Source organism: Schistocerca serialis, chromosome 4, assembly GCF_023864345.2.
Source record: "Schistocerca serialis cubense isolate TAMUIC-IGC-003099 chromosome 4, iqSchSeri2.2, whole genome shotgun sequence".
Lineage (NCBI taxonomy): Eukaryota > Metazoa > Arthropoda > Insecta > Orthoptera > Acrididae > Schistocerca > Schistocerca serialis.
In genome coordinates this window covers 898,383,324-898,408,122 of record NC_064641.1, presented here as the reverse complement: position 1 = coordinate 898,408,122, position 24,799 = coordinate 898,383,324, and the positions used below count along the sequence as shown (strand labels likewise).

Below are 24,799 nucleotides of genomic sequence, written 5' to 3'. Positions count from 1 at the left end.
GATGAAGGAACCACTTCCTGGCATTCGCTTCAGAACTGTTCCAGAGATTTGACACGCAGTAGACGGCTCCATTCGCACCATCAACAGAACAGGCTCTGCTAACGGTATACTACACCTTCCACATCGCTGGCAACGGGTTCTACACAACGCTGGTGACTACTTTGAAGGGCAGTAACAGGTGCAAACATGTAACTCTCTTGTATCGGTAGTGAATAAATAGTTGCCACTATTTTCTTTCCTGTATTTTTTTACAGAAAAAATCCAAAACTGAAAGCATGAAATATGCTTATTATTTGTCCTCTATAATCTTCATCAAATATCCCACACCTTCAAAGAATTTTTAACCACATTGAAAAATAGCTACAAAGTAATGTCACTACCAATGATGATGCCACCAGACACCATATGAACTAGGGAAGAGAGAACAGACTGCTGAACACCTTGTGCTGCGATATACGACTGTTGTGTGAACTGATCAGTTATCTACAATGTGTCTCTACAACATACTGCAATATAATGTCATGTTTCAGCACTATTTTGATCTTCATAGGAATAGAATGCAAATAAAACATATTGTTAAGTTCAAAACAAGATTAAGGTTGATGACTAATCTTGTTTTATTTCCATGCATTTTCTACCTTTTAATTGATTATTAGTGAATTGTTGCATTTTCTTCTAGATAATGTTAGTCAATAAGTAAAGTAAAAATACATGTGTTCATTACCCTTTAGTTCTGTGTAAAGTAAAAATACATGTGTGCATTACCCTTGAGTTCTGTTCTCGAAGTCAGATGCAATGAGGTTAGCTGTACTGATAACAACTCTCACACTGTCATCATCATAACAGAAGATGGACATTTTCCTGCAAAACAATACATACCAAAACTCAGTGCTTATTTTTATGACAATTAAAGATTCTGCAATAAGCAGGAAGAAATTACGTAGACAGTCTCCAAGCAACGGTATTACACACACTACACACATGCACATACACATGAATTTGTAATAAATGAACAAACCAGTCGGTGAATCAAGAGGTTGGTGTCTCTGGTGTGGGAAGGTAGATTACAAGCAACTGGTTGGAGGTGCTGGTCAATGAAGGCCAAAATTCTTTCAATGGGGACACAATAACCAGCCACAATTGGATGTCCAGGATCGTTGGATTTGTGGATTTGGGGAGCATGTAGAAGTTGAGTGTGTGGGGTATTATAGGGCTGAGGAGAGAAATGGATTCAGCGGATATGTTCTGGGAAGGGCCTAGGGCTTTAAGCATGAATTGGAGTTTGTGTTGGACTTCTAGGACGGATCACTCTGGCAGAGGCCTTCTGCCAGGTAGTCACTGCAATTCGTAACAGCCATGGTCCTCCTCAACCAACCACCGACCTAGATGTTGACCACCTCCTCTCTCATGGCTCCATCTGCACCTCTGCCCACATTAAACCCATCAACCATCAACAGTACCTGCATTTTGACAGCTGTAATTCCTTTCACACCAAAAACTCCCTCCCATATAGCCTGGCTACCTAGGGACGGCATATCTGCAGTGACAAAAACTATCTTGCTCAGCATACTGACAGTCTCACCAAGGCCTTCATCGACTGGCACTATCCCCCAGATCTAGTCCGCAAACAGATCTCCTGTGCCATTTCCCCTCACACCCCCAGTCCTCCCACGACTCCCAAGAGCCAGAGTGTCCTCTTCATCACCCAGTACCACCCCGGACTGGAACAACTGAATCACATCCTTCGCCAGGTCTTTGATTACCTATCATTGTGCCCTGAAATAAGGGGCAGCCTACCCGAGATACTTCCCACTTCTCCAGAAGTGGTGTTCTGTTGTCCACCCAACCTCCACAACATCCTAGTCCATCCCTATGCCACTCCCAATACCAACACCTTGCCACAAGGATCATACCCCTATGGAAGACCCAGGTGCAAAACCTGTCCAATCTACCCACCATGCACTTCCTATTCAAGGTCTGTCACAGGTTTATCCTACCCCATCAGGGGCCAGGCCACCAGTGAATGCACCCATGTCATTTACCAGCTCTGCTGCAATAATTGCATAGCTTTTTATATTGGCATGACTACCAACCAGCTGTCCACCAGCATGAAAGGTCACTGACAAAATGTGGTCAAGAGCACACTGTGGCACAACATGCAGCTGAACATAACACACTTTATTTCAATGGCTGCTTCTCTACCCAAGCCATATGGATCCTTCCCTCCACCATCAGCTTTTCTGAACTGTGCTGATGGAAGTTATCCTTATTATCCTTACATCAAATTCTCTGCTGCCATAATTGTCCAGGCCTCAACCTACAGTAAAATACTATCCCCGCACCCTCCACCCAACAGTTTCCACCTCCTCTGTCCTATAATCGCCTCCCCATTCTCATCTCTCATCCTTTTTATTTGCAGCCCTCTGCCAACACATCTGCCCATCTTTCCTCACTCCTCTCCTTTTTTTTCCTTCTGTTTTCCCCACCTCCCTGACCCACAACTTCCTGACGCTGCGGCTATTGGCAGTCTAGTCCCTGCACACTTCACCAGGCAGCGTTCATCTCTCTCTAGTTGGCAGTCACGTGTGCATGAGGTGTGATTACTTGCTTGCTTTGTGTGTGTGTGTGTGTGTGTGTGTGTGTGTGTGTGTGTGTGTGTGTATTACTGATGAAGGCTATGGCCAAAGCTAAGTGTGAGTATCTTAATTGTGCCTGTCTGCAACTTGATGTGTCTTCTTTATGGTAAATAGCAATCTGTCTTTTCCCACATTGTGGATATTCATACCTGGAGTTTCCATTGTGTAGTTTTTATATTAACAAATTCATTTAAAAAACTGCGGGGAAAGTGAGTATTTCAATGCATATTTCTCTGTGTTCCTACAATGAATTTTCCACAGTGTTGTATGATGCAAAAGTCTTGTGATGAAGACAATGACACACACACACACACACACACACACACACACACACACACACACACACACACACACACACACGAGAGAGAGAGAGAGAGAGAGAGAGAGAGAGAGAGAGAGAGAGAGCGAGTTCTGAGTTTTCTTTTATTGGGGGGGGGGGGGGGGAGGAGGAGAAAAAGTTTCCTTGTTGTTTCTGCTTTAAAATGCTGGCAAATTAGAGTAAACAATTATTAACAAAGACTATAATATGAACAACAGCTTCTTCATACACCTGCCTCTGGTTGGTACCCTGGTTTATTACACAATCTATTACATACAGTGACTTTTTCTACATTTAGAACTACACTTTGAGATGTAATTGATATGTTAAAGATTAATGAACTGTCCGACAGCAACATATTACGAATACTTTTAACACCCACACACGTGTGATTAAATGTTACTTTTTCTAATTTATCATGTGAAGCTCAGGAATATTATTATATCAAAAAACAGCAATTACTAGACTAATTATGTGTATCAGTTTGAAATATTTTTTGTATTATATGTAGCAAATTATGCTACAATGATAATGGGTGGATCACTGTGTGGTCATGAAACTGTACATTTTTGTACAAAACTGATAATACTGGCTGAAACAAAATTATTGGTGAATGAAACGTAACACACAGAAACTGAATGACAGACAAGGTTTTGATTCTGTCCTGTCATGCCTAAAAATGAGAAATATCCTCCCCACCCCTCCCACAGTGGTATTATGCTGCCAATCCCTCTTCCACCCCTGATCCCCACCTCTTGTACCATGGCTCATATTCCTGCAATACACCCTGATGCACAAATCCTCCTACCACCACCTATTCCAGTACTGCCAAAGGCATCTCCTATCCCATGAAAGGCAAGGTCACCTATGAAAGCAGCCATGTGGTCTACCAAGTTAGCCGCAACCATTGTGCAACATCTTACATGGGCATGAACACTAAGACATGAATGGCCACCACCAAACTGTGGTCAACAGACAGCTGGACCACCAAGTTTCTGAGTATGCAACCCATCACGGTGTGCTTAACTTCAATTATTGCTTCACAGCCTGTGCCATCTGGATTCTTCCCATCAATTCCAATTTTTCTGAACTGTACAGGTGGGTATCCTCCTTGCAACAAATCTTTCATTCCTGTAAATTCCCGGGCCTTAAGCGCAACAAGTCCCTGTACCCATACTCCATCTGCCTCTATCTCCTTCTATATTACCACTCCTGTCCCACATGTCTTCCACCCCCTGCCCCCCCCCCCCCCCCGCCCTGTGCATCTGCATAGTCTTTTTCCCTTTTTTTACTTCCCTCCCTCCTCCTCCCCAACACAGTCCTTCCCCCACCATCCTGTTTGTGGCAAATCACTGCACCCTCCCAGGACAGAACTGCAGCATTTTCCCCCATTCTTACCCTGCTATATTTCTCCTACCCAGCCAATGCCTTACCTGTACCCCTACTACTCACCCCAGCTAATATCACTGCCCACCTCAAGTGGGTCTCAGTGCCGTGAGATGACAATGGCCATGTGCGGTGAGCTTTATTTATGCATGAACATGTACATCTATCAAACAATTTTGTCTGATAGCTTATCTAACAGTACACTTTCAAATGTGCCTGGTCACTGCTCAAGGCGTCCCCATGAAGTGTGTAGCAGGCTGGCTGGTTGGTTGGTTGGTTTGGAGTGAAAGGGACTAAACTGTAAGGTCATCAGTCTCTTCATTCATTAAGTGGAAAACCAGGAGAGGTCGTCAAAGGAGGAGGCAAAAGGTGACCTAATGCAATTATAAAAAGAAAAATAAATAAAAATAAAATTAAAAAAAAAGCCTCACACACAGAGATAAAAGTCCAGAAAAAAGACAGCACAGACAAGCCATTAAAATATCAGTCAAGACAAGACATTAAAATAGAGAAATGAAAAAAAATAACAAAAAGAATAAAATGGTGGGAAGGGTAGAGACCAGACTGGGCCACCAAAAGACCCCTGGGGTGGTTGAGTGGCAGGAGTGGGGTGCCCCACCAACACCTCAGGTGGTCGGGGCCAAAAAGCCTTACCTTACAAGGATTAACACAAACCACCTTCACGGGCAAAAGTGACACCACGTCAGCCACTTTGGCATTGTCTGCTAGCACCAGAGGTAGCATGTCAAGAAGATCAAGATGCCGCCTCAAAGCAGCCGTATTAGAACAGTCTACGAGTAAGTGGGCCACCATTAGGCAGGCTTCAAATTAGTAGTGAGGGGGATCCTCAAGTCAGAGAATGTTACTATCGGTCAGCCAAGTACGGCCAATGTGGAGTCGACAGAGGATGGTGGGCTCCCTGCGAAAAGCACGCAAGGAAGACTGCCACATGTTCATGGTCTCCTTAAGTGTCCTCAGTTTGTTTGGGGAGATCAGGATGGATCATTCCACGTTCAAAATTCAAGCAATCAATGGCATAAAAACGACTGAAGGTACGGTTCTGGGAACCTCATTTTCAGAACCAGCTCATTCATTTCCTGAAATCCCAACATGACTGAGGGTTCAAACGAAAACTACTGGTCGTCCAGTTTGATGGAGGTCCGAGACAAGATCCTGGATAGCCGTAACCAGTGTTTGAGGAGAATGGCACTGGTCTATAGTCTGAAGTCACTACAGATTAGAATACTCTTGCCAGTGCAAGAACATGGCTAAGAGCTAGCAGTGAAGACACTGTAGCTGTTTGGCAGAGAGTGGACCATTCACCATGCATATCTGTAAGCAAAGCCTGTTTATCATTGACTGTTGAGCCACTGGTGAATAACACTTCTGAACCTATACATGTCTCAAGGACAGCCAAGAAAAGGCAACGAAGAATGGTGGAGTCAACGGAAACTTTTGCACTAAAGAAGACTAAGACAAATCCGATGTTGGGGCATAAGCCATGGGGGCACATGGAATGTCTCCCTGACCAGAGGCGACAGTGGAGGAAATTGCAGTTCTGAACAGAGACACTGGAGGAGTGGAACAATTGTGAACCCAGTCACTGTTGTGGGAGGCAGATTCCCTTCCAGGGACAAGGACATGATAGTTGGTGTGTTCAGGAGAGCTACGAACATGTACAGTGTAATTTAGCAGCTATTATTGGTGCCTGATAGGTAATGAAGGGACTCAGCTTCGAGCAGTAGGTTGTTCGCAGGGCTAGTTCGGAAGGATTCTGTTGCAAGTCAGACCCCACAATGATGAATGGGCTGTAGTACCCGCAATGCCGTGGGTGATGCTGGACCATATGCAAGACTCCTATAATTAAGATGCGACAGAATCAGGACTTGTAGAGCCCGCAAAAAGGTAGAGCAATCTGCACCCGGCTAGTGTTACCGAGGCAGTGAGGAGTACTGAGGTGTTGCCAGCACTTTCGGATAAGTTGGTGAAAGTGAGGAAGCCATGTCAGGCGGCAATCTAAGACCAGTCCCAAAAAGCAGTGTGTCTCAACTACAAGAAGTAATTGATTCTCTAGGTAAAGTCCTAGGTGCGGGTGGGCAGTACAATGGCAACAGAAGTGCATGACACAAGCCTTGGTGGCTGTTAACCAAAAGCCATGTGTGAGAGTCCATGGCTGTGCCTTTTGTATGCCACCCCGTAGATGACACTCAGCAACAGCTGTACTAGAAGAGCAATAATACAAGCAAAAATCATTGGCATATAAGGAGGGCAATATCAGAAACCCCACAGCTGCCAAAAGACCTTTAATGGTCACCAGAAAGAGGGGGACGCTCAGTACGGAGCCCTGTGGGACCCCATTCTCTTGCGTATGGAGGATACCGAGTGAAGCACTCACTTGAACCCACAACGTACAGTGCAACAAGAAGTTCTTGACAAAAACAGAGACACCACTCATGTAATGTAGTAAGGATGTGGTGATGCAATGTTGTGTCATGCACCTTCAGTAGGTTAAAAAAAGATAGGTACTGATGACATGCAAGGGCTGTCTGGATGGCGGACTCCAGGTGAACCAGATTATCAGCAGTGGTGCGGCCTTTGCAAAAACTACCCTGAGAAGCATCATTCCCAAGATTTTTGCTTCCATCATTTTGAGGTAGTGGATACGGGCATGGAGCCATTTGCAGGCAATGAAGTACTCCAATGAAGGGTTCCATCTATGGTGTTGGGGAGCAACAGGGTGGATTTTTCACCTTGTCATCTAGTCCTGCATTCCTTTCATGGTGTGGCTAGGGAAAGGAATGCATTGGGATTTTACTTTGTTGTATCATACGAGGCCTTTCCAATTGGAGAGATTGCTGGGGCTGTGTGACCACCAGCGGGAGTAAGTTTAAGTTGTTTGTGTGCGAACTATCCACCATGGTACCATCCACTCCGAATGGGGTCTCTCCACATGGGTGCCACCCAGCCACAGCAACAGCTGCCTTGCCAGTAATCCGTTGCTGGGAGCCCCTGTGCCCCAGCCACGACAGGCACATACTCCATGGCACACGTGGAAAGTGTGCAGCACAGGCACCAATAGTGCAATCGCTGCATGGTCAGGAGGCCATGACTGTGCAGGTACTTGATGATCCCCCCCATGATGCAATGGCTACCGTGCTGGATTTTGGCCATATTAAGGCAACAGGAAAGAAGGGTGCTAGGGTGGAAGGGCACACAGGGACAGCATACACCACATGGGTGGGGGGTGATCTCCCTGTACGACAGCACTTCTGTAAAATCTGGAAAAGATGGCAGGTCAAACGCAAGAATGGGGACCGTATACTTGTTAATGGAAGGCAAAGATAGAGCCGAAAGTGTGACTGGAAATCAAGACCAAAATTGTGAACCACGTCCTGGCAGGGTCTGTGGCAAAATGACAATCCAATGGAAAGTCAGACGTAACAGATAGTTGAAGTGTAGGTTTGCAGCACAGAAACACGAAGTAGTGCTGCAAAAACTGGGGCCCCGCAGTACCCAAGCACGCACTCACAAAAAGAGGCGAGACCCTGGGGGGAAAAGTGAGTAGCACTATCTTAATTCATGTTGTTCTTCCAGCCCAGATTTTCCATTGTTTAATTTAGTTATAACTTTTGAGTTATTCCCCTAGTCTGTGCATTATGGCCCAAGATAAAATTCTCAGAATATCTTAAAATATGTGCATTTGACCTATGACAATTATAGTAATTAAAAAAAAAATAGAATTTTTAAGTGGATAAAGCAACTGCCCCTATCAGACTTTTACATGGTTATCAATATGTATCACAAAGTAATCATGAGCGCATCTGGATTAATGATATGAAATCTGATTTAATGCTGCCTACAGTTGTCAGTGTTTTCTTTATTCATTGTATGATAGCACAATTCTGGTCTTCAATCGTTATCATTTATCCTATTAAATGGAAGCACTATACATTGCTGTATCAGCAATCAGTTAAAAATTATGACAATTTTACAAAAAAGACAGATTGCTACTCACCATATAGTGGATCTTGAGTCACGGACAGGCACAACAACCCCCCCACCCCCCACCCCACCACACACAGAAGTCATGTGTAAGAGAGTTGTGTTTATGTGAATGGGTATGTGGTGTCTACATTAAAAGAAGGTCTTTTGGCCGAAAGCTCACTTGCTTAGCGGTCTTTTTGCTGTGCCTGTCTGCAACTTAACATCTCCATTATACGGTGAGTAGCAAGTTATCCTTTACATAATATTGTCATTATTCCACATTGGATTTTCCATTATTTAGTTAAAAGTTAAATACATTAATAAGTTAAATTTAAGGTGTGCTAGGTTTAATACAATATTGTTATGTCTAACTTGTAACTTATTCACTGAATTTATGGTGCTTCTTGTTCTGTTTTTGTTTTAGGATGCAAAAACAACTAGGGTCAGACACGCCCATGTTAGAACCATAGAACATGAAGACAAAAAAGGAGTTAAAAATTAATGCATCTTAAGCCCAATCGACAGCAGGAGTGACAGCTAAAAACAGGAACTTGGGGAAAGGTCCATAAAATAAGCTGTAGAGAGACGGAGGTCCTGAACTAAAAATTAAATGTCCTTCACCACATTGGATAAAAAGTGAAAAGCTGTCGACAGCCTGTGTGTTGTTCACTAAAATGGCTGATAACTCAGATGGCGAACATAAATGAGAATGTGATTAAAGAAAGGACATTCCATCATGCAACGGCGAGCCAGCAAAGGTTGAGAGCAAAGAGCGCGAAGTGGTGGGGGAGCACCACTTAACACATGGTGATGGCTAGAAAGACACTGCCCAATACGCAGCCTAGCTAAAATGGTCTCCTCTTGGCGAGAGAGCCGAGAGGAGGTCGTCCAAGCCACTGGGAGAGGTTTAATTCCAGGAGCTTGTTCCCAAGAAGGGGAGACCAGTGGTGATGCCAAAGTGACACGACCTGCTGACAGACCGCAACACAGAGATCATCGAAGGGAACGGAACAACTAGCGAGCGCCGCTACAGGGACTGCAGGCTAGGCTGTAGCGTCAGTGGCCTTGTTTCCTGTCAGACCGATGTGACCAGTGACCCACATAAACAGCACAACGGCTCCATCAAGAGTGAGCAAGTGACATCTTTCCTGGACCTGTTACACTAATGGATGGATGGTGTACAGTGCACACAGGCTCTGAAGGGCACTGAGAGAGTCAGAGCAGATGACGCAATTAAGAAGCCTGTGTCGCGGATGTATTGTGTGGCTTTATAGGAGGCAAAGAGCTCTGCTGTAAATACTGAGCAGTGTTCCAGAAGCCGATACCAAAAAATGTCGGTGCCAATGAAGAAAGCACACCCAACACCACGGTCAGTCCAAGAACCATCAGTGTACACAAAGCTACTATTGTGAAGTTCCATGCGAAGGTCATGAAACTTACAGTGACAGAGCAAGGCTGGATTAGTGTCCTTAGGAAGCAAATGAAGGCCAAGGTGAACACGGGCTGCTGTGTGAAGCCAAGGAGCCCATCGGAAAAATGGCAGGTAGCGTGAAGTTAAGCTGCCAGAGCAAAAGCCGAAAGCGAACTTCAGGAAATAACAGAAGAGGGACGCACCCCATACTGGTGGTCAAAGGAGTCATCAAAGAAGGAGGCGTAAGATCGGTGACCAGGCATGACAGACAAACGGCATACATGTGTGCTGAGAAGAAAGTTACGACGGTAGGACAGCACTAGTTCGGCAGCTTCTGCATACAGACTCTCAACCGGGCTAGTGTAAAAGGCGCCAGTGACCAAACGGCATAAGAGGGATGGACATGCAAATGCATAAATGAAACACCTTTTAGTTTTAGACAGACAAGGGACCGGTACAAACCGGGGAGGGCAGTTTGATCTGCTCCCCAGAAAGTACCACTGAGGACACACAAGACATTGACAGACCGCATATGGCAGGCTGCTAGGCAAGACGTGGGAGGACCAAGAAAGTTTCCAATTGAGCATGAGCCCCAGGAATTTCATAGTTTCAATGAACAGAAGAGCAACAGGCCCAAGATGTGATTGTGGAAGAAACCAAATGCACTGCTAGTAATTCATACAAATTGGTCTGTCAGTAGAAAAGCAAAAGTCATTGTCGATGCTCCATGAGTAACGATGATCGAGACATCACTGAAGACACCATTCAAGTAGACAAACTCATGGAGAACCGCAATAGATCACAAATTCGTCAATGAAATGGGAGCCCGAGATGCCCGGCAGGAGACGGGCCATTATAGGGTTAATGGCGATAGCAAAGAGGATGATGCTCAAGACGGAATCCTGAGGCACACTGTTTTCGTGGATAAAGGTGTCCGACAAGCAGAACCTACACTTACCTTGAAAACTCGGTCTTTTAAAAATTCTTAAGGAAACGGGACATGTGGCCATGGAAGCCCAACATATAGAGAGTACGGAGCATACTAGTCATCCAGCAGGTGTAGGGTTTGTACAAATCTAAAAACACAGCCACAATCTGAAACTTCCTGGCGGATTAAAACTATGTGCCAGACCAAGACTCGAACTCGGGACCTTTGCCTTTCGCAGGCAAGTGCTCTACCAACTGAGCTACCAAAGCACGACTCACGCCCCGTCCTCACAGCTTTACTTCTGCCAGTACCTCGTCTCCTAACTACAGCCACAATCTGCTATTTCCGCAGAAAGCCATCCGTTACATGGATCAACAAAGGGACGAGATGGTGAACTGCAGAATGGCATGCTCGAAATCCACACTGTGCAGTGGTTAGTAAATTGCGAGACTCTGGTCACCATACCAGCCGGGCATGAATCACATGTTCCATCACCTTGCAAACACAGCTGGTGATAGAGTTGGGTTGATAGCTAGAAGGAAGGTATTTGTCCTTATCGGACTCAGGTATGAGTATGACGGTGGCTTCATGCCAGCATCTGGGAAACATACCCTCTGCCCAGACGCGGCTGTACGTGTTAAGCAGAAAGCGCTTGTCCGCAAGAGAAATGTGCTGCAACATCTGAATGTGGACAGGATCTGGCCCTGGGGCAAAGGATTGGGATGAACTGAAAGCATGATCTAGCTCCCTCATAATAAAGGCAGCATTGAAGCACTCACGATTCTGAGAAGAGAAGGGTATCGCCCGAGCCTCCTCTGCTCGTTTTCAGTGGAGGAAGGCAAGGTGATAGTGGGAAGAGCTCGAAATCTCTGCATAATAGCAGCCCAAGGTGTTGGAGATAGTAACAGGATCCACTATGACATTATCTGCTATTGTCAGGATGGAAATTGGGGAATGGACCTTGGTCCCAGAGAGCTGTCAGAAGTTGGTCCACATGACAGAAGAGAGAGCGAAGCTATTAAAAGAACCAATAAAGGAAAAATAGCTAGCTTTTTTGCTAACCTGAAGAATGCGACAACACTGTGCATGCAACTGTTTATAACAAACGCAATTTACCATCGTAGGATGATGGTTAAAAACACGGAGAGCACATCACCCCACATAAATTGTGTTATGGCACCAAGGGACCAGGACAAGGCGTGGCAAAGAAGTAGTGCAAGGAATGGAACATTCTGAGCCGGTAAGGATAGTGTTTGTAAGTTATCCTACGTGGTCATCGCAACTGGGGAAATGATGTCCTTCGAAGGCTGCCAGGGAGGAGTAAAGCCTCCAGTCGGCCTTAGAAAGCTGCCACTTGGGTGTGCATGTAGATGGTGTAGGAGTCAGCAAACGGATAGCACACGGGACATAGTAGCTCGAGTATGTGTCAGAGAGAACAGACCACTCGAGACGATAGGCAAGATGGGCTGTGTAGAAGGAGATGTCCAAAGGGGAACAGGAATGCATGAAGTCTGAAAGGAACGTGAGTGCTCCCGTGTTAACGGTGGATAAGGTTAAGTTGATTGAGAAGGTCTGCCAAGAGGGCACATCTTTTAACAGGTTCTCAGAGAACCCCAAAGAGGACGGTAGGCATTAAAGTCAGCGAGCATCAGAAACGGGTGAGGGAGTTGCCCAATAAACTGGGGAAAGTCTGTCCTGATGCTACTGAATGACAGAGAGATGTAAATGGTATAAAGGGAAAAGGTCAAGTGCGGAAGGAAAATGTGGATTGCAACAGCTTGAAGCCAAGAAGTCAGGGAGATGGGCCGACTATGAATGTCATCCCTGATTAGCAGCATGACTCTCCCACCAGATGGAATGCCATCCTGGAGGGGGGGCGGGGGGGCAAAGCAGTTGTGAGGATGAGGATGCAATTTTGTTTCCTGGAGGCAGGAAACACAAGCAGACACTGTGATTCCAAGAGCAGCTGTAAGTCCTCTTTGTTAGATCAAAGCCCGTGAACATTCCATTGGAGGAGAGTCATGATAAGGAAAGGGGAGAGGGGAAAAAATGAAGGGGGTGTAACCTCAGCAGCTGCCGAGTGCCAGCCTTTGAAGACTTGTTGCTACAGGGCACTGAAGTATGCTCACTATTTTTATATACTTGAATTTAGCATATTTCGTGACAGTACTCACTTTTCCGTGGATGTTTATAAGATGATATTTGACTTCTTTGTGTTGGCTTCAGTCGTCTAGTGAAAGTATGATTCCATAATGCTGTTTCGTCGGCTGCGGAAATGTCCTGGTTCAATGCGTTTGCCTCATTTTTGGTGCTTCAAATACCATTTTTCCAAACGTGCTTCCTTCTTGATGTTTATATAAACAAGTAGTAGAATAACTTATTTTTGCTGGTCACTTGCAAATTATTATAACGGGGACCTGTACATTGTTCCACCGTCACACACGGAGTGTTCACTGCCGACTGACTACGGTCAAAAACAACTCCAGCCCAAAGACATTTCACACAACACACAAGCTTCCACTTGTAACCAGTCTCTTTGATATTATTCGTCACATCTACTAATGTTAATCAATATGCTGTCACTCTCGAACACATAAGCAAATTAGCATAAAATAAGGCAAATTACAATTCACAAAAAATATTCTGACAAAAATATAGGAAAAATTTACAACCTCCCTCATTAGATTTGGTATCGACAAATCTGGTAGAAAAGAACATATCTCCCAGGTCCATCACAGCACGGAGGCAGGAGGTTCCTGTTCCATGAGGTCTAGAGGCATCGGCATTTTCCTTCAGTTGGTCTCCAGAGTACACGGCAGTGCGCACCGGTGACATGGCGAGGGTATCACATGGCGACACTGTCAAAGAGAGTCTCCAAGTCAGAGAAGGAGAAGACTGTTTGCCTTTATTTGATTTCTTGTAGCCTTTCTGGTTGCAAGAGGAAGACTCAGATGTTCGGTGGCTGGAGGGATGTAAGAAGTCTTCATGGGAGTATTCCTTCTGTCCAATACAGCCTGCTGGTTGTGTAGCAGGTGACTTTGCCCCATGAGGTGAAAGTTTGGTGGCTTGTTGCACAGCTGAAGGAGGAGACGGGGATGCTACCGTGACACTGGGTGATTTTACAACTGCGATGCTGAATTTGAGGTCGCATGTCTGCGTGACCATGTCATTTGTGGAGCGAGCTGCAACTAGAACAGTACTGTAAGTGCTGGATGGTAGAACACAGGGTTTCCAACTAGCGAGCGACCAGGTAAGGCTCTTTTTCCTTTACCCGGATCCCCTGGGCTCATTGAGATACATGGGAAAATCTCAGGAGGAGGTGGCATGGTCACCATTGCAGTCGAGAAGGTGGACAGTTTCCCTTCTGAGCATCCCTACCATGTGTTACATATTTGGCTGAGTGTCAACAGGACATTAAAGTGTGATTGTGATGATGACACTGGTAGCAGCGCATCAGACTCAGAATGTACAGTTGCACTGTGATAACTTCATAGCCTGCTTTGATTGTGGATGGAACCACTACTATCAAAAGTGAGAAAAAGAGTGTGGGAGTGTGGGTGATGGATGGCAGTGACACCCTGATCAGAGAGGTATGTTTGGATTTCTGCCTCGGTCAGACCATCGAGCAGCCTAGTGTAACACCACCATGGGAAGAATTCAGAAGTCAGTGGGCCTCAACACGAACAGTACAGCCATGGAGGAGCGAAGGTGGAAGTAGTTGTGCCTGAGAATCAGAAGTAGTCTCCAAAAGCAAAGTCCCATTGTGTAAATGAGAGCAGGATTTCACAGGGCCAACACTTGCATCAACACCTTTATGAATAATATATGGATTTACCATAGAAAAGGACTGATCGTCTTCAGTATGTGAAATCCTGAGGAACCTTGGTGCAGCAGGGAGGGTCCTTGAATCGTCAGCCTCATTTCGTTTACATTTAGCAGACATAAACTGAGAAAAAGACGATTGGCCAACTGCGAGAAAATCCCCCACAATTGCCAGCATCTCTGATGGCCCGCTCCTTCTAACTGGAGGCCCTCTCAGAGAGAGGTGCACCCCTGTTAGGTGATTATTCACACCAAATGTCAAACTTCCCGAATATCTGACAGAGGGACCAATCGGCAATTTGGAAAGGCAGCAGCTCAAGCAATCACCCCTCCTCGTGCCTGGCTTGTACAAGGGGGGACGTGTGAATCCTACCTGTTGACCCAGGGCTGGAAATTATGCGTTACCCAGTCACCTGTTACACATCAGACGCATGGGCTGGCCTTCAGGAGTGTACAAGGAGGAATAAGAAACAGAGGAACCCACATGTCGAGATGGAGGAAGCATAGAAGAAGGGGAATGAAGAAAGGAAAAAGGAACAAACAACAGTGGAGAGACTGTTCCGATATTGCCTACTGAAAATGCATAACACATTTCCAAAAACATCCCAGACGTGTTCCCCAAGGGAGGGCAAAGACTAGCAAGTGGATTGTCATGCAGCACGGAAGGGAAAAGATGTTGCAAAGGCTGGGGCCCCATGGTAGCCAAGCACGAACCCGTCAAAGAGCAGAGAGCCCCCCAGAGGGTATGAAGCTTCCATTTAATAGGATAACTGATAATTGCTTAAGACCGAAACTGTGAAGTCGTGCAACAAATGAAGAAAAAATGGCAGCTGCATTACATCATTTATATAACTGATACAGCTGTGGACCTGATCTCGACAGATGATAGAAAATCAGAACACTAACTTAGTTGGGAAAAGATTGAAGTAAGTGGTCATGGCTAAATTAAGGAACCATCTCAGCAATCACCTGCAGTAATTTAGGGAAATGCCAAAGAATACTAAATGTGGAGGGAAACTGCAAAGAATAGTAAATGTGGATGGCCAAACAGGAATTAGGACCATGCAGTACTTGAGTGTGAGGTGTTCAAAGTATTGGCTGACAAACCAACTTAGTTAGTATATAATGACTAAATGTTTATTACTGCACTAAAACCTCAACCTAGAATGTATTTAGTACTTGTATATTTCACTGAGATATGTGGCTAAATTTTTAACAAAGAATTGTTTTCTAAAATGATTTCATGCAGTTTCATACCAACTTATGAATATTTGTACAGAAACACAGACAAATACATAATTTCATTGAAAAATTAAGAGAAGATAGCTAAACCAGAAAAAAAACAAAGTTCCAAATTATTAGCACAAACAAATGCAGTGGTAAATACATACGTGTGATGATGTCCAAATGCATGTCCTGGCTTTACTCGATAACCCTTCACATTATCTGGGATGTTCTTGCACTTTTTGAAATCATCACCATCATCTTCATAAAGAATGAGTAACGGTTTTTTCCTGTCAGAAAAATTAAACTATTAATGGTAATTTTAAGTCCAACTGACAAAATCCATGCTATAAGATCAATACAAGAATAAAATAAAAATCCATTCGCCTGTAGAACAATTTTTTGCATAGTCTTCAATTCTATAGGGGGCAGTCAAGTGAAAACAACACAGATGGAATACAAAGTAAGTAAATAGTTTATCATTTCAAAAGTAATCACCATAACTCTAGTACTTTTATCCCACTGCGAGACAAGATGACCAATGGTTTCCTGAAAAAATGTTTGTGGTTGGCTATGGATCACAACTGTACCCAGGTGTGTATCTCTTTGACCAAAATAATTTGATGGTCACAAATGTCTTTCTTCAAGATTACAAAAATATGGGAATTGTGTGGGGAGAGATCAGGACTGTATGGAGGATGTGTAAGGGTTTTTCAGTTAAACACCTGTAGCAAAGGGAAAACAATCTTGGTAATATGCTGCAAATCTGGCTAAAAGGTGAAGGCATCACACAGCTTGGTGGTTCCCACAGAATGGCTGACATTTCCTAGTGCCCTCTGGGAAACAAACACCTGAGAGAGTTGCCAGGCAGCAGCACATTAGTGAACTACTGTGAGTGTTAAAAGGAAATAGCCAACCACTGTGCCTACTTTCTGTTGTGAAGGTTGATTGGCTGAAATGTCTGCATGTAAAAATAATGTGTTATGCAGAGGAAATCACAAAATTGAGAAGTCAGTCAGCTGTTCTGGTGGGGTACAGTAGGTGAATTTGGAGCCCCAAAGGTGGAGGTGGCATGGCAGCGTATATTTCGGAAGTCAGTCGTCATAGATCAGTAAAGTTGTTCTCTCAGTGTGGAAAGTTAAGAGAGCATTTGGAAGTGCAGTCCCAGGTGCAGACATGAGAAATGTCTTAGCCAACTGCCTGTTTTTGAGATGCATATTTTTGTTTAGATAGTGTACACAAACTATTTAGGAACAGGTCACTGATAGGGTATGAGGGTGTCATTTAATGATATAAGTGTACTCAACAACAGTAATTACAAGGGAATAAACTGTGTTTTGCTTCAATGGAAATTTGATCAGTGAAGTTCTTGTGTATGTCTTTATGCCCTTTAACTTTAGACTGTGATTCTGTATTGTGTACAGAGGATATGGTAGAAGAAAATTGGTCATGGTTGGATCTGGGAATCTTTTGAGAGTAGTCAGGTTGCTACAGGGCACTGACTGATTAGTGGTACAGAGGAACTGAATGCTTTAACCCCATTTTGCAAGTCGGTGTCAGATGGCAAGCCTGACTTAGCTAATTGGGTATGTGGAACAGTGGACATGAATTATCCAGGTCCACCAAAAACATTTTGGAAGAGCATTTACGAGGCAATTTGACATGATTTGTCTCGTGTATCACATGGTGCTAAGATTTCTTGGACTCTGGCCAGGGCTGCAAAGGGACTTCAACAGACACTACAGATGCTCTGAGATGACAGATGAGAAAGAACGTTTCTAACTGTAGTCTTGTGTTCTCTTGTGCTGAGCTGCTAGATTACAATAATTTCAACCTACAAATCTGCAAGTACTTAATATTTAAACCATAAGCATTCTGGATTCTGTTGCTCTGCACGTACAAGGACACTTTGCAGCCCCAGCAGGCAGTGATTTAAACACCTGATGATTAAGGTGACAGCTCAAGCACTTCAACTCGATTTACATAGCTTTCAAGTCGAGAGGATTTTTATTTGTAAGCATTTCCTCTGCATTGTACAAATATGTACAAATCAATTGTATTTCATGGTGTTTGTTATGCATGAATGAAGCAGCCAAGGGCTGGGAACTAAGGGTGTTTGTGGACCTAAACAAAGTTTGAGAGTATGCTGGGTTCTGTTGGGTCAGACCATCATTTGTACACATAGCTACAAATTTATATATATGAATAGCATCAGCCAATAAGTTGTTGTTATCCAGAGGGTAATACCTGCAGTTTGATGTATGAAAAAAATAATGAACTAAAGTTACACTTAGAATAATGAACATAGAAGTCCCTAGTTGTTACAGTAAAGTATGTCTCTTCCAGAATTTTTATCAGATGGTTATTTTGGGGATTTCTGTGGATAACTGTGGTGACACACAAAGGTTGCATTGTCTATTGAGAGATCGAGTTGCATTTCACTGTATGGGTTCCTCCCCTGTGACTTGTTTATGCATACGACTACAAGCCAAGATGACTAATCTGATTTACTGGGTTATGTATTTACTTTTCTAATGCTTCACGGAACCTCTTCATGAAATGGAGGTACAAACATGTATGTTAACCTACATGTAACCTGCTTCTATATTTCACACTTTTTGCTACTATCATGGGACGATGCAGCATAGGTGACTGAACATCCAAATGGTACATTCATTAATTTCTTTATCCTTCTGCTGATAATTTTCCACATTTAATACAGGTCTTGAGGTGACTTCTTTATAATATTTAGCAAAACCCATGTACACATTTAGAAAATTACAAAAAGATAGTATGGCTGGCCAACATTTAGTTACAGGAGACTAAATTCTAACTACAGCTGAAACAAAAACATAAAAGTAGAAAAAATTAGCCTAGCTTTTGGAACTTATTGTCGATACACATTTATATTTATGCTCATGAGGGGCATTATTCATCCACCTTCATTGTCAATACTGTGAAGTATAGCATCAACTGGCAACTTGTCGTTGTCATTTCCTATTGTTTAACATCACCGAGTGCCTTCCTGATACATTTCTCTCTTTGTTCAGGTAACAACTATTTTACATTTGCATACATCTTCTCCTGGAATGTAGTCGAATTAAGTCGGGTGATGCTGAGGGAATTAGATTAGAAAATGAGACACAAAGTAGTAAAGGAGTTTTGCTATATGGGGAGCAAAATAACTGATGATGGTCGAAGTAGAGAGAATATAAAATGTAGACTGGCAATGGCAAGGAAAGCGTTTCTGAAGAAGATGGTGGTGGTGGTGGTGGTGGTGGTGGTTAGTGTTTAACGTCCCGTCGACAACGAGGCCATTAGAGGTGGAGCGCAAGCTCGGGTTAGGGTTGGGAAGGAAATCGGCCGTGCTCTTTCAAAGGAACCACCCCGGCATTTGCCTGAAACGATTTAGGGAAATCACGGAAAACCTAAATCAGGATGGCCGGAGATGGGATTGAACCGTCGTCCTCCCGAATGCGAGTCCAGTGTGCTAACCACTGCGCCACTCTGAAGAAGAGAAATTTGTTAACATTGAGTATAGATTTAAGTGTCAGGAAGTCATTTCTGAAAGTATTTGTATGGAGTGTAGCCATGTATGGAAGTGAAACATGGACGATAAATAGTTTGGACAAGAAGAGAATAGAAGCTTTCGAAATGTGGTGCTACAGAAGAATGCTGAAGATTAGATGGGTAGATCACATAACTAATGAGGAGGTATTGAATAGAATTGGGGAGAAGAGGAGTTTGTGGCACAACTTGACAAGAAGAAGGGACCGGTTGGTAGGACATGTTCTGAGGCATCAAGGGATCACAAATTTAGCATTGGAGGGAAGCGTGGAGGGTAAAAATCGTAGAGGGAGACCAAGAGATGAATACACTAAGCAGATTTAAAAGGATGTAGGTTGCAGTAAGTACTGGGAGATGAAGAAGCTTGCACAGGATAGAGTAGCCTGGAGAGCTGCATCAAACCAGTCTCAGGACTGAAGACAACAACAACAACAACAACATCTCCTCTATAATATGCTGCATGTTTTGGTGATTCCTAGGATTTTTCACAAATTTTTTCCTTTTACAACTTCTGATATCCTAAATAATCATGGGGACTGAAGCATAGATATTTTGAATCTATGGAATTTCACACCCTACATCCCAAAAAAAAGTTTCAATTCTTTGAGAGTGGAGTGTAAAAGGCACTTTACTGTTTTTAATATGGAAACTAAAACAACACTGAAATCTGACCATTGTGAAGGCCAAGTTAAACGTTATATTGAAGGCCAAGTTAAACGTTATATTCCATGCTTATCAAACTAGTCTTGGACATTTCTAAGCCATGTGCAAAGGAGCAGTTCCCAGCCTGAATAAATTCCGCGAAAATGGTAACCTAAACTTGTTTCTTTGACCATACCGGTCACTTTCAGAGTGACCACAGGACCCACTGAAATCCAAAACACAACTGCCTAAACCATTACAGAAACTGCACAAAAATTATGGCAGAAAAAACATATTTTGGATTGTACTCTTTGCACATAAACACATCCAGCAATAGGAAACAAAAATAGACTATTGGGCTGCACCATGTTTCCACTGGTCAGCAGATCAGATTTTGCACCCCTTCCAAAGCTTAAGTCTGTTCTCTACAGTCACCTGATTTATAGGAGTAGTTACACAACCATAAATGTTTGCTTTATGCAGCTCCCATCACAATGTTTTCATGGATACTTTGTCTGGATGGAAATAATGCTCATATTCACTTTTGTGGCAGTGGTTTCTTTATTAGAGATAAGATCCCTTTCTAAGATCATCCTATTTCTATTAGAGAGGTTAGCTTTTTTCCCAGTACCATGTTTATCAGACTAAGTACATTGTCATAACATTAGATGTAGAGGCATCTGCTGTCTCTAGTAGGTATATGTGTATACTGCTACCAGTGCGTGTGATTATGAGTATGTGTACACTGAGTGTAGTGTCGCCTTGTATGTGCACTCAAATCAACTGCCAACTGTATCATCAGTGTGGGCCGGCCACTAGAGGCCACCTGTAGGAAGTGTGTACATAGTATAGTCTCTGCCACAGCGTCTACAGGTGACTTACACCTAAATACGCATGGAGCAGCACTGACTGACTTACTCTATGTTCTTCTAGTTTGTATCACTCACATCAGTTGTTCTGTGGTGTCACAAGATGCTTATTTCCATTATTGTTCAGAGGTTTATGAATAAAGCCATATTTGTGTTACTTAGATCGGTTTCATATATTGCTTGGTTATACACAACTGACAATGAGTGTGGAACAGTTTCTGTATGTGCAATCTTTTAAGTGTGCTTTTATCAGGTTTATTCATTACTGACTTCGTGACACCAGCTCTGATTAAACAGCTTACTTCAGCTGTGAACACTGTGTTGGCTTCCATTAACAGAAAGGGTACTGTTCCACCAATTCATCCACCTACTTTTCCTCTGATGATGATTCAGCTGAGGATCAGGGAGATTATGAAAAAAGACTCAGTGTGTTTTGGTTTTCAGTGTGACGCACTTGAATTTGTGCAAAGCTTTCCTCCTTTCGTGGATTGCACCTAAGGTGTTTCAATTACTGTCAGCTTACCCCTTTACAAGAACTGGCAGCCCTTACTTTTGATCACATGAGCATTTTATTATCCACCGCAAATGAACGCATGTCATACAGGTGCGAGATGAATTCTACCGATGGTGCAAGAAACTAAGCAAGTCGTACAGGGCCTGGGCAGCTGAACTTCACGGCATCAGCTGTAAGTGTCAATTTGTTACTGACGCCCATAGTGACTCTTCAGCAGGCTCTATGATGCACAACACAATTATCTGTTTAGCTCTGGACAAGGAAGTGCACCAGAAGGCTTTACTCTATGAGACCTCAACCCCCCTTCCCCCATTCCCTCTTGGCAGAAGCTTTGCAAACAGCTTGAAGTGTGGGGTCATGTGGCAGTAGTGTCACAAGATGTGTCCACTGTGGCTTGCACAAGGTAGTGGCAGGGCAGCAGTAAACATGAAGGTCCAGTGCTGAGCAGACCTAAGCGAGCCCAAGCAGATAACAGCCACAGTGCCAGCATCAGCATTCTCTGTTTCCGTCTTGTCCTTCCTGTTTTGTCCAGCATGAACATTTCGTGTACTCTAAGCACTGAGCTACTTCTAACGTTTGCCAGAAGAAAGGTCACATCTCCTCCGTGTGTTGTTTGCTGAAGGTTTCTCAGGATATGGACATTGACGTAAACTGTGTAACTCCACAGCTTGTCACTTCTCCCAAGTTGTTTATCAAGTTAAGCGTTATTCGTGAAATGCTCTGGCTACAGGTCAACACAGGTGCTGCAGTGACATTACTGAATGCTCACACCTATGTGAGTTTAGGCTTGCTGCCATTGACATCAGTCACATGGAAGCTGGTCAATTATAACAAACAGAACATTAGACAATTTACAGCATCTGCCTCTTGCATTGGGGTACACTCGTTTCACACATTTGAGTTTTCTATCACTGACACAGTTCACCTTGTGTTCAATCAGGTACCATATTCTCAATTGGAAACACTGTGTAAGGAATTGTCAGAAGGTATTAGGGGCGCTACTAATTTTTCTGCTCGTATTTCTTTGAAATCCATCGCTCGGCCTCGTTTTTGTCATGTGCATCCCATTCCTGTCACCCTGAATGATCAAGTGAAAGCAGAACTGGACAGACTTCAGTTTCTAGGTGTGGTGCAACCTGTTATGGCTAGTGAACGGTTGTCTCTGCTGGTTGTAGTTAGGAAGCCTTCATGGAAACTTCGCCTCTGTGGTGACTTCAGTACTACGGTCAATGTGCAGTTGATCCTGGATAAATAATCCCTGACTCCCCAGCAGGAACTGCAGGTGAAAATGTTGGGTGATCAGCCTTTTTCCAAAAATGATTTATTTGAAGCATATCTCCAGGTTCTTGTGGATGAAGAGTCTTGGCGGGTTCTGGTTTTGAAAACTCCTTTTGGTCTCTATCAATATTTGTGTTCCTTTCAGTGTGCCTAGTGCCCCTGCTATTTTCCAACAATTTTTAGAGCGACTGACTATGACTGTCCCACGTTGCATTAATTATCTGGATGATATTGTCATCATGGGCTCCTCCATGGCCAATCACTTGAAAAATTTGCACACTTTGTTTTCTGCCTCACAGTCTGCAGGATTACGTGTGACCTAACAAAATCTCAGTTTTTTTCAACCTTCTATTATTTATTTGGGGTTTGAGGTCTTTTGGGATAGGGCTCGCCCACTGCTAGACCACACCTCCACTGTTGCGTCAATACCTTGCCCCTTGTCCACGAAGGAGCTTCAAGCCTTCACAGGAAAGATAGCCAAGGGCGGTCACATCGGCCCGCCCGTTGGACACCTTATTACGCAAAATATACGTTTTCTGCTGGAGCCCAGATTGCGGATGTGCTTTTCAAATGTTGAAATCAAAGCTACCATTGGCTCCTTGTTTAGCCATGTCCTCTCCCGACCAGCACACAGTTTTGGCAACTGATGCCTCGCAGTACGGCCTCAGCGATGCTAGCGCACCAACATGCTGACGACTCTGAACGATCTGTTGATTTTGCTCTAAATCTCTCAGTCTGGTCCAGTAGCATTATTCTCAGGTGGAAAAAAAGGTTCTTGCCATAGTCTATGCTTCCAGAAATTGCATGGTCTTTTTTTTTGTATGGCTTCCAGTTTCAATTACTACTGACCATAAACCTCTGGTTTCCTTACTTAACCCTCACACTTTCTTGCCTGACAATGCAGTACACTGCCTACAATGCTGGGCACTGTTCTTGTCTAGCTACAATTACGAAATCAATTTTTGAACTACATCCAAACAGGCCAATGCAGACACCTTGTCCTGCTTTCCTATGGGTCCTGATCTCAATTTTGATTATGAATAATTGCTTTGCTTCCATCTCGGTATTGAAATGCAGGCCATGATCGAGGTTTTCCCAATTATGGGCTTACCCATAGCGATTACTGTTGCCGCCGATCCAGTCCTCCGCCAGGTAGTTTGGTTTGCTCAACAGGGCTGGCCAGGTAAACCACAGGGTTGAGCTTTGGCCCCCTGCATAGCTATTTTTTTTACTTACAGCATCATCCCTCTGATTTTTGATGATGTTTTGCTGTTGTCCACAAAAGACCTCTCTCCCAGAACAGTCCGTCCTGCCATGTTAGGCGCGAGGTTCTACACCTTCTCCACCAGGGCCACTGGGGAGTTTCGTGCACTGAACTGTTAATTAGGAGACATTTTGGCTAGGGATTGATGGCAAAATCTTCCGTTTTCTTGTGGCTTGTGAGCATTGTGCCCAACAACAAGTATCTCCCAGGGGTCTCTTGTCGTCCTGGCACTCTCCAAGGCAACCACAGAAATGCATTCATGTAGACTTTGTAGGTCCCTTCTTGAATTCATACTGGCTCTTGTTGTGGATGCATTCTCCCAGTTGCCTTACATTCTCTGATGCGCATTGATGTCACCAGATGTCACAATTCGTACGCTTTTGGTGTTTTTTTCTGTTGAGGGGTTGACTTGTACTTTATAAGTTTCTAATAATGGGCCCCAGTTCATTTCTCACACCTTTCAATTATTTTATTACCATGACGACATTCGTCATATTACGGTTCTGCCATTTCACCCTCAATCAAATGGTGAGACTAGTGCTTACATTCAAGTCCCAAATGAAAAAGTTTGTTGTGAATCCTTCGCCATACTGTGCCCTTCTGCATTTTCTGACCACCTCTCACTTCATGCGTATGGGGGAAGGGAGCCCAGCCCAGTTGCTTCGCAGCTGGCTGCCACATGGGCTGCTCCCCATCCTGTGGCCTGCGCCGTACCTGCGTGGTCGGATTCGTCTAGCTGCTTCTTGCTGGGATTGCCAGTGGGGGCAGAGTTTGGTTGCCAGCCTAAGTGGATACTGGCCAGTGTTGTTCACTGGCTGGGATGGCATCTTCGTGATGTCTGTCCAAACTGTGTGTGGAGGTGCTCCTGTCCCATGGACTGCAGCCTCATGTGCAGCACCTTGGGGTCCCAGCTTCCCAACACTGGACACCAGTCCATCTTCGGCCTCAGGTCTGT

The 24,799-nt window shown here is 44.0% G+C and overlaps 1 protein-coding gene across 1 annotated transcript in view; it reads right to left on the bottom strand.

Moving 5' to 3' along the window:
• The window catches only part of LOC126473573 (probable tyrosyl-DNA phosphodiesterase), a 99,176-nt gene that overhangs the window by 31,988 nt on the left and 42,389 nt on the right, over nucleotides 1-24,799 (bottom strand). Inside the window, exons 5-6 of the mRNA XM_050100712.1 lie at nucleotides 15,878-16,000; nucleotides 766-861 (exon numbers count right to left, since the gene is read on the bottom strand). Of these exons, the coding sequence (XP_049956669.1) occupies nucleotides 766-861; nucleotides 15,878-16,000 (219 nt within the window). The remainder of the gene's footprint in view (nucleotides 1-765; nucleotides 862-15,877; nucleotides 16,001-24,799) is intronic.